Source organism: Brugia malayi (genome assembly GCF_000002995.4).
Source record: "Brugia malayi strain FR3 genome assembly, contig: Bm_v4_ChrX_scaffold_001, whole genome shotgun sequence".
Classification (NCBI taxonomy): Eukaryota; Metazoa; Nematoda; class Chromadorea; order Rhabditida; family Onchocercidae; genus Brugia; species Brugia malayi.
The window spans coordinates 24,125,237-24,136,428 of NW_025062479.1; the positions used below are offsets into that span (position 1 = coordinate 24,125,237).

The following is an 11,192-nucleotide window of genomic DNA, read 5'->3' on the forward strand; positions in this document are numbered from 1 at the left end:
TGTTTATTTTAAATTATTAGTTTGTTAAAAGAGTAAACATTGTTGTAAGTTGGATACAAATTCTAGATTAAATAAACAATTAATTAATTAAATGAATCATTTCTTAAATGAAATAAATATATTAATTAGTTTTTTTTTTTTAAATTCAATTATTTCATTTTTATGCTTTTTTCCTTTGATATAAAATATTTTAAAAGATAAAATTTGAAAAGGTAATAATAAAGGTATTTGTTAGATACAACGAATACGACAACAATTTAATCAAACAACATTTCGTTTCATCAATCGTACTGATCACATATTTGTCACCTTATCTCTTCTTGTCACCGTTGGCAATATACTACGTTTTCCGGTTATTTGCTCAGAAAGTGGTGGAAGTAATCAAATTTTCATTTTTATTTATTATAAATTTAATTGAAAATTTATTAATCAATCATATTAAAATGAAAAATATGCAAAGATTTTCACATATTTTATATATTTTATAAAATAAAACAATTAAATTTTGATATTTCAATTGTATTTTATTTAAATTCGCTTATGTCAACTTTTAATTAAAATTTGCAAATTTCAATTTTTGTTTCAATTTATGCTTTAATATTTCAACTTAATTTCAATTTACATAATTTAATTCAATATTTCTACATAAAAATATGCAAATATATTCTATATATGAAACAATTAAATTTCGATATTTCAGTTGTTTTTTATTTTTTTAATTAAAATTTGCAAATTTCAATTTTGTTTCAATTTATGCTTTAATATTTCAATTTAATTTCGATTTGCATAATTTAATTTAATATTTCTACCTATAAATAAAAAATATGCAAACATTTTCATATATTACAAATATATATAAAACAATTAAGTTTTGATATTTCAATTGTATTTTATTTAAATTCACTTATGTAAACCATTAATTAAATTTTGCAAATTTCAATTTTTGTTTCAATTTATTCTTTAATATTTCAATTTGATTTCAATTTACATAAATTTTAATTTAATACTTCTACATAAAAATAAAAATTATGCAAATATATTCTATATATGAAACAATTAAATTTTGATATTTCAGTTGTTTTTGTTTTTTTAATTAAAATTTTCAAATTTCAATTTTTGTTTCAATTTATGCTTTAATATTTCAATTTAATTTCGATTTGCATAATTTAATTTAATATTTTTACCTATAAATAAAAAATATGCAAACATTTTCATATATTATATATAAAACAATTAAAATTTGATATTTCAATTGTATTTTATTTAAATTCGCTTTTTTGTAAACCTTTAATTAAATTTTGTACATTTCAATTTATACTTTAATATTTCAATTTTAATTCTATTATTTATATTTTAGTCTTATTTTTTATCCCATATGTGTTATGTCTTATTTTTATTACAATGCCAATTATGTACTTGGAGAATGCAATTGGTCAGTATAGTTCGCTTCCATCAATAAAACTTTTTTGTCACATCTGTCCTGCATTCGAAGGTTAGTATTTTTCAGTATTATTTATTTTCAGTATTAAAATATAATTTCAGTATTAAAATTATATATAATATTCGTCAGTATTACTTTAATTTAAGACAAAAAAAAAAAATTTAGTTAACTTTACAAGTTTACTAATTTTACATTGAGAATGTTAAAAAAAAAATATAACAGTTTAATTTTATTTAAATTGAGAGAAGAAAAGAAAATAAATTGATCTATGTTTTATCTGTTCATCTACTACAATATGCATAATGCTATTTTAAAATATTATTATTAACTGATCTGATTTATATGATATAAATTAGATCATTTAAATTGATTATTACCTGATCTGATTTATATGATGATATTAATTAGATCATTTAATTTGAAATATCATTATTATCTGATCTGATTAATATAATATTAATTAGATCATTTAAGCTGAAATATCATTATTACCTGATCTGATTTATATAATATTAATTAGATCATTTAATTTGATCATTGCCTGATCCGATTTATATGATGATATTAATTAGATCATAAAATTCGAAATAACATCATAACCTGATCTGATTTATATGATGATATTAATTAGATCATAAAATTCGAAATAACATCATAACCTGATCTGATTTATATGATGATATTAATTAGATTATTTGATATTATCTGTTTCTTTCTTTAGCTAAACACTTCAGCAGTATGCTTCCGTAATTGTTTGGATCCGTTTTCTTCCACTATTTAAATTTCAGGAATTTCTCCCACCGCTTACACTCAGGAATCTCTTCTACTGTTTACATTTCAGTTCACATTTCACGAATTTCTCCTACCGTCTATATTTCAGAATTTCTCCTACCGTCCTACCGTTTAAATATCAGGATTTTCTTTCACTGTTCACATTTCAGGAATTTCTCCTACCATTTACATTTCAGGAATTGGTATTGCAATGTTATTAGTAGCAATTTGCAAAAGTCTTATATTATCATATTCCGTAATAGGTATCTTCCATACATTTAAAAGTATTACTACTGTATTCAGTTCCTTATCACAAAGTACCTGGTTGGAATGTGTTTACGAAAGTCATTGTAATTTTCTTTTTCTCTTTTTTTTTTTTTAAATTAATTATATTTTTTTGAAAATTAAATTTTATATTGTCTGCTAATTTCTGCTTAAGTAATTTGGTATTATTTTGTTGCTATTTATTGCTTTTCATGTGTGCTATTTAAAACTAACTATATATACTAATAAAAAAACTTTCAATCAATCAAATTTTCAGCTAAAATTAAATTTGAAATAAAAAATTCGACAATTTCTTTATTTATTTTTATTTTTGATATATGTTTTCAAATAAAATCTTGTATTTCTTTTTAATTTTCCAAATCAAATTAATGAATTTAAAAATTTTTTTTTTAAAAAAAACGATAGATTTCATTTCAAAATAATATTAATAAATTCATTATTGCATATATATATATATATATATAAAAAAATATTAATATATATTAATAAACAAACTTTAAATCAATCAAATTTTTAGCTAAAATTAAATTTGAAATAATAAATTCAACAATTTCTTTATTTAATTTTATTTTTGATATATGTTAATAATCTATTTAGTATCATTTCAAATAAAATCTTGCATTTCTTTTTATTTATTGAATTAAATTAATAAATTAAAATCCTTTTTTTTTTTTTTAAAGAAAAGATAGACATCATTTCAAAGTAATATTAATAATAAATTCATTATCGAACTAATCATTCCAATCAAAATAATCATCAATTTATTATGCAAAAAAAATTTTTTTTCAGCATCTTGTTATGATCCATATGTAAAATGTAATGAAGCAATTGGTAATTATCAATATTACTCAAAATGTTATAATTTTAAAAATGATGATCAAGTATTAAAAAATTCAAATTATACATGGGAACAAGTTGTAATAGCATTAACAACAACTTCTGAAGCACTTCGTGAATTTCCACCAAATATTTATTGGTATGATAGAACTGATTGATAAATATTTCATATGAAATTAAGTGATTTAAACTATTCAATTAAATATAAAAAATATTTAATTAAATTTTGATTTTTATCATCGATATTTTTTTTAAAAAAATTAAATGTTTAAAAATTTAAAATTTTAATATTTAGGATGGAGAAAATTAATAAAGCTGGAAATATAAGTGAATTTTTTATCGTTTCGGCATCTATTGAGCAAGCAATCATTGCTGTAATTGTAATTCTTGGAATACGTTTCTATGCTAAAGTATTAATTTAAATTTAACTTAATTTGAATTTAATTTAAATTAATTTTTTATTAGATCGAATCAAATCTCAATCTTTAATTTTCTCCCAGTTTTAAGCAAATTATTTTGATTTAAAGTAAAATTTTAGCTCATTTCATTTCAGCTAATTTTGCAACCTTTGACCTCTGTTTTAGATAGCTCGATTTGTTGTAATATTTCCGCAACTTTGCATGCTAATTTGTATTATTTATGCAACTGCTAAAGCTGGCTCTCAAAATACGCTTGCTTCAATAGCAGAAGGCTTTTCGCCGGATCCGGAAAAATTTTTCGATCTAAAAGTTTGGATCACTGCTGCACTTCAGGTTTTCTCTTTGATTCTCCGAGCAATTTTAAAATGAAATGCGAAATTAAATTATTCTGATAAGAAAGAAAAATGGAAAAGTGTAAGTTCGATGATAAATAAATCCAAAATAAACAAATCTTTTGCCATTTTTCTTTGCGCAAAATGTTTAACAAACATTTTTGCAAACTTTTTTTTTTTTTTCATAGCAAAATTATTCAAGAATTACTTAGATATTATGCAAAAACAAAATTCAAAATTTTAATTTTCTCTGTCATTGTTTCTATAAGCTAATTAAATTCAAAAAAAAAAAAAATGAAAATTAATAAATTATTAAAAAAATACAATTTTGGTTCAAATTTTTTTAAAAACGAATTAAGAAACAATAATGTTAATGTTAGAATCATTACAAATTAATAGGATAAGTTAGATTTAATAAGTATTTTACTCAACTATTACTTAAATATTTGAATAAAAAATAATAACATTAAATTTTACATAAATAGAAACATAAACATCCATTATTATTGTTATAAATAATAATTACTACTATTGTTTAATTAATAATAATTTTTTTAAAATTAATATTATTGGTAGAAATAAAAAAATTAAAAAAAAACCGGTTGATATTAATTTTTTTTTCTCATTTTTGGCTATAATAACAACAAATATATTAGATGGAACATGTATAACATTAGCAGCAATGAAGGAATTCCGGAATAATTTCATGCGGTGCAATTTTTTTTTCTTTTCTCTATCAATTATCATTAAATAAAATATATTTAAATTGTTGATAATGATATACTGATTATATATTTTAGTTTTATTTAAAGATAAGAAATATTTAATATGATATCACGACTCGGAAAACTTAATACAATATCAATAATATAATATAATATCAGGACTCGAAATATTTAATTTTAATATAATATCAGGACTCGAAGTATTTAATATAATATAATATCAGAACTCGAAATATTTAATATAATATCAGTACTCAAATATTTAAGCAAACTTAGAATGTTCAATTGATATTATATCTGAAACAAAAAGTTTTATAAACTACACTCTGTACATTGTATGAATCTAAAATTTATAATAAAAGTGAAAATATTATAGAAACATTTTTAATTTTTTTTTAATTAACTAAAACTCTTATCTTATCATATCATAAATATTTTAGTGATACATTTCTGGTAATTATTTATGGAATGATAATTAATCTATTTGGTTGTTTTTTTGTATTCTCTGTAGGTGGTGCTGCTGTTAGCTTGATGTTTCCAATGAGTGTTGGAAAAGGATGTAAGCATATATATATATTTGTTTACTTAAAAAACTAAATTAATGAAAAATTATTCATATCATTTCATTTCCTCTTTTCTTTCTTTGCAAAAAAAAAAAAGAAAAGATTAATTTGAAAAGTTTAATTTTATTTATTTATTTTTGATAAGCATAGATTAAGCGATTATCAAGTGTTATTTTTTTTAAAAAAAAAAGAAAAATAAAATTACTGATTAATATAAAATGAGAATAAGTAAATTCTTACAACAATAGAATACAATTTATGCAATTTTTTTTTTAAATCTATATTTAATTTAATTTATACAAAAATACAATTTTTTTCATATTGATCAATTAGTGGATCAATTTGATTAATTTGGTAGCAAATCAAAATAGTTCAAAAATTAATATGCCTACAATGTATGTAAACATCCATTATTATTGTTACAGCAAAATATTATGATTAAAGATAATTAGCATATAAGTAGTATCAAAATTAATTGCTTGCAAAATATTTCATTAATTTAGTAGCAATGCTTTGGAAACACGGCGAAAATATATACTTCATTATGCTATCATTACTTTTTGCTAAAACTTTATTTGGTGCAATTTTAGTTTCACTTACATTCTTTTCACTTTTTTTATGCACAATTGGCATACAAGTAAGTATGACTTACACTTTGAATTATCTAATTCCAAAAGAAAAAACTTAGAAAATATATTTTTTTCAAAATAAATTAATATATTAAATAATTATTTAAAAATTAGTTTTACTAGACATTAATATATTAAACAATTATTTAAAAATTAGTTCATCTTACTAATATTAAATCACATATGCTCACTTCTTATCTGTTGGTAATCTAATAAGTTAAGTTAATAATATACATCAAATTAAAAATGATAAGTGATAATGATTACAACTGTGATAAAAAACTGTAGGTACTACGGTAAAAGATACCGAAGTTATACGAATATTAAAAGAAACATTCTCAGTCCTTATTTATTGGTAATCGTTAAATTAATAATATATATCAAAATAAAAATGATAAGTGATAGTGATTACAGTTGTGATAAAAAATACTGTAAGTACTACGGTAAAAGATACTGTAGGTACATTAATGTTGAACGACATATGTTCAGTTCTTATCTATTGTAATCTTTAAATTAATAATATGCATCAAATTAAAAATGATAAGTGATAGTGATTACAACTGTGATAAAAAACTGTAGGTACTACGGTAAAAGATACCGAGGTTATACTGGTATTAAAAGAAATATTTTCAGTCCTTATTTATTGGTAATCTTTAAATTAATAATATACATCAAATTAAAAATTATGAGTGATAATGTTTGCAATTGTGATAAAAAATACTGTAAGTACTACGGTAAACGATACTGTAGGTAGTAGTAATTGAAATGATCATTATGAGTGTATATCGAACTGTAATACGAATTAAATTTATCAATCAAGAAACATCTCGAAATATTATCATTTGTGTATATTTCTTACTGATGCATTTATACACTTATATATATGGTCGATTAGTAAGTTTAAATATACTTTTTTTTTTTCCATTTCAATGATATTTTTAATGCTAAAAATTTCAACTATAATTAATATTTCATTTTATAAATCAATTTCAATTTATTCCTTTTTTTTACATTCATTTCTAAAAATTATTTATAACTGTATTTATAAATGTATTTATAAAATGAGATTTTGCCATTGATTTAATTTCATTTTCTTTTTCATTAATATTTTCCGAGTCATTCATATTTTACTTTAGGTTCCATTAATTTTACTTTTTATTAATCATAAATAATTATTTGCATAGCATATCATATTATTGAATTACTTAACTCTTTCTCAAAATTAGTATCAAAATTTATTTCAACTGTCTATAAAGATTATAGATCTATTATTAATTTTAACAGTTATATTAATCATTATTTTAGGCTTTTGGTGATATAAGAGTTAATCATAAATAATTATTCGTCATATTATTGAATTACTTAACTCTTTCTCAAAATTAACATCAAAACTTATTTAATTATTTATTAAGATTATAGATCTATTATTAATTTTAACAATTATATTAATCATTATTTTAGGCTTTTGGTGATATAAGAGTTCGTTACTTTTATTTCTCGCTTATTCTTACAATACTTGCATTTCTTGAGCTATTAGCATGCATTCATATTTACCATCTCAAACGATTAATTGTCAATTTGCATACAATGCTTGGTGAACCACCAAATAACTTTTGGAGGTGAAAAAAAAATTTCAATAATTTAGGAAAAAAAATTTTTTGAAAAGAAAAAATTGGAAATTTCAATAAACTAAAATTTATTATTTATACATATTATTGTTTTGCTTATTGATACATTATTATTGCACTAACATTTTGTATTTTTTTTTTCACTTTTTTTCTTGAATTTTAGTAAAATTCGTTATCTTTTTTTTTTCAAAAATCCTTTATCAAAAATCTGAATGCATAAATTATTATATTTATGCAGCTATTAATTGATAATTGGACAATTATCAGTTGTTATCAATTGATAATTTTTTTTTGTATGTAGGAGGAATAAAAGAAATAAAAATATTTTTGGATATTTGGGTTATCCGGTAAATTTGCACTGGATTATGTAGCTATTAATTGATAATTGGACAAATTATCAGTTGTTATCAACTGATAATTTTTTTTTTTTTTTTGAATGTAGAAGAAATAGAAAAAATAAAAAAAATATTTTTAGATATTTGGGTTATCCGGTAAATTTGTATTGGACTGCTTGTTGGTATATTATTACACCTGCACTTTGCATTGTAAGATTTTTTTTTTTTACTTTTTTTCTTTTTCAATTTTAGTAAATTTTGAGTAATCATTTGATTTAAAAAAAGAAAAAAAATTTAGAGCTTTTTTTTTTTGCTTAAAATTTACTATTTATCTTCAGATTTCGGGTGGACTTGCTTTATTTATTATCATTAGTGGAAGATTATACAGGTTATTATAAAATTAATTTTTTGATAATTTCCTTCCTTGAAAATACGAGAAAAAAAAAAACAACCAGTTGCAAAATTTTAATTAAAAACTAAATGCATAACAATTTGTTTTGGTATAACAATAATGTACAAAAATAATTTTTCATTATATTAATAGGATAATTTCAATCAAAGATAAATTTGTTTAAGTCAAAAATTACTATGCAAAAATTTAATACTTTCATAAATTTTATACCGTAGTATATTTACGTTGTAGTAAATTCTTGTAAGTAAAATTTGTAAAAAGTTATAGAAAAAAAAACGTAATTCTGAAGTTTTTACGATTATTTCATGTTTATTATAAATGTTTAGATTTAACAAGAAAAAAAAAAATCAAAAAAGAAATTTCAGTTTTTAATTTTTCAATGCTTTTTTTTGATTGAATTTTTTTTTTTTCATTTTCAGTGATATAATTGCTTTAACTGTGATAACATTTCTTCCATTAAGTGTTATCATTATCACTATGATAATTCATATTTTAAAAGCTTATGGAACTGGAAAAGCTATAAAATCATTATTTATTGCTGATCATCATTGGTTGCCAGAATTAGGTATCAATCGTCAACAAGCACTGTATGAAGAACGGGCTGCTCGTGCGATAATTTAATTATTTTATTATGTTACGGAATTTTTTTTTTCGTTCTTCTTGTTGTTGTTAAATTATTGTAAATATAAATAATTGATTTTATGATTGAAATAATTTTTAAGTTTATTTATAAATGGTATAAAACGAAATAAGTGCTACAAGTTAATAACAATGCATTTAGTTAATTAAGTTTATACTTCAATATCTAATGCAAATATATTAATTCATTGAAAGATTAAAAACAAAATGTTAAATAAAAAAATGAAAAAAAAAAAGAAGTAGAAAACTATTTTGCATAAAGTAACAAAAAATTGAATGATAAAAGAGTGATAAATGAGAAAAATATTTTTCATAACAAAAACAAAAAAGAAAATTGGAAAAAGTAAAAAATTTAAAAAAAAAAAAAATGCCTTCTATTATCTAAAAAACAACGATCAAGGAAGATTAAAAGATTAAAAAGTACCGGTTTTATTCCTTTTTTTTAAAAAAAAAAACTTTATTGATTGATTTAATCAATTGATATTAAAAAAAAAATATAAAGCTAAATTGAGCCAATTTAATAGACAAAAAAAAGATTAATGATTTAGGATTTTTCAGAAGTTTCAAAAATTTTTTTTTGAAATTACAAAAAATTCTAATTATTCAAATCGTTAATATTTATTAATGCTATTAATATTTAATTAATAGGATTTTTTTTAAAAAAAAGTTTTTAATTTATTATTGTTCTAGTTAAAAAAAGGAAAAGTTCAACAAGATTTGCTACATCGTGCAAAGTGCACATATAATAAAATAAACTGTTCAATTATTTATTAAATTAAAAAAAATCAATTATTTTTTAAATTGAAACTATGGTAATTTTATTCATCAATTTCTACTAATTTATTTGCTCAAATTCAATTTAATTAAAATGAACAGTTAAATAGATGTTGTCATAAAGTCTTCTAAGAGTTGTTTAATTCATTTGTTTGATTCAATATTTATTTTTATTGTTAGTAATAATCGAAGTTAAACGAAAAACTAATAAGTGTTTTGAAAAAAATAAACAAAAATTTTTGAAAGACTTATTTTTATTTTTATATTCGATAAATTAAATTCTCACTTACAAATTATCCTAAAAATGAAATAATTTCCATTAAATGGCTAAAAATTACGATCACTAAAAGACAATATTACCACTATGTTACAGTAAGAAGTTACTGTAATACCGTAGTAGGAAGCCATAGTAAGGTTACAGTAAGAAGCTGCTGTAATGTTACATTAAGAAGTTACGGTAATGCTACAGTAAGAAGTACTCAAATGTGAAACTTTCTCAAATGATAAAACGATGAGAAAACTGTTATGATTTGAATGAAAAAATACTTGGCTTATTTCACCAGGTATGCATTACATTTTGCGCTAAATGGCGTCGATAAGGATGAACAATTGTTGATAAGTTTAACATCCACAAGTGATAAGGATTGATAAAATAATGTAAAGACTGATAAATTACCGAATTTATTTGTCACGAAACAGTATTTGTCAAAGCTTCTGCAGCTTTAACAAAGATTATGTCACAAATTATCAAATTAATTTTAAGCCAACTGTAAATGGACTGAAACTATGAGCTCCAAATATGCGAAAACCGTATGAATAACCAAATGGTCCATATCGCATTGTTTTTATTCGCTTTTGATACCTGAAATAGAATTTTTAAATACACCATGTACTAATTAATTTCATCAAGAATTTACAAATGATAAGCTAATTCAAAATTTTTTCCTTCACAACAAATCACTTTTATCTATCGCTAATTAATTTCATCAAGAATTTGTAATTTGCAAATTTTCGAATACATTAAATGAATGCATTTCACTTGCATTTGCTATTTACAAAATATTTATGACTTTAAAATTACTTAAAAAAGTATTTTATTAGTATTACTAGAAGAAAAAGCTTTTTTTTGGAACTTTTTTTGTTATGTAATAATAAATAAACTATATGAAACATTGCTACTTTTTTTCTTTTTTGTCTATACGAAATTTTTTCGCTTTTTTTTTGCTATTGTAGAAGTAAATTTATTTTCATTGCAAATTTTAAAATAAACAAAATAAAAAAAAAAAAGAAAACAAGAATGATTATACATTTCAATATTGGAGCATCCAACACATTTTTCTTCAACAGCTAAATGAATGATCGTAATGAGAAGAGCAAAAAAGAATAATTGATAATCTTTCAT

The 11,192-nt window shown here is 20.8% G+C and overlaps 2 protein-coding genes across 2 annotated transcripts; one reads left to right on the forward strand and one right to left on the reverse strand.

The window, feature by feature from the left end:
- Window positions 1-1,410: 1,410 nt before the first annotated feature.
- On the forward strand, window positions 1,411-8,998 carry Bm12769 (Uncharacterized protein; the record flags this gene model as incomplete). Its single annotated transcript, XM_043075964.1, has 8 exons — window positions 1,411-1,492; window positions 3,287-3,473; window positions 3,630-3,744; window positions 3,919-4,086; window positions 7,464-7,621; window positions 8,106-8,175; window positions 8,304-8,353; window positions 8,797-8,998. 8 exons carry the CDS (start codon window positions 1,411-1,413, stop codon window positions 8,996-8,998), a joined length of 1,032 nt encoding a protein of 343 aa, XP_042931898.1.
- Window positions 8,999-10,537: 1,539 nt separating this feature from the next.
- Bm14100 (Uncharacterized protein) lies at window positions 10,538-11,192 on the reverse strand (the record flags this gene model as incomplete). The annotated part of the gene is made up of 2 exons (XM_043075965.1): window positions 10,538-10,652; window positions 11,098-11,192. The coding sequence occupies 2 exons, from the start codon at window positions 11,190-11,192 to the stop codon at window positions 10,538-10,540; spliced, it is 210 nt and encodes a 69-aa protein (XP_042931899.1).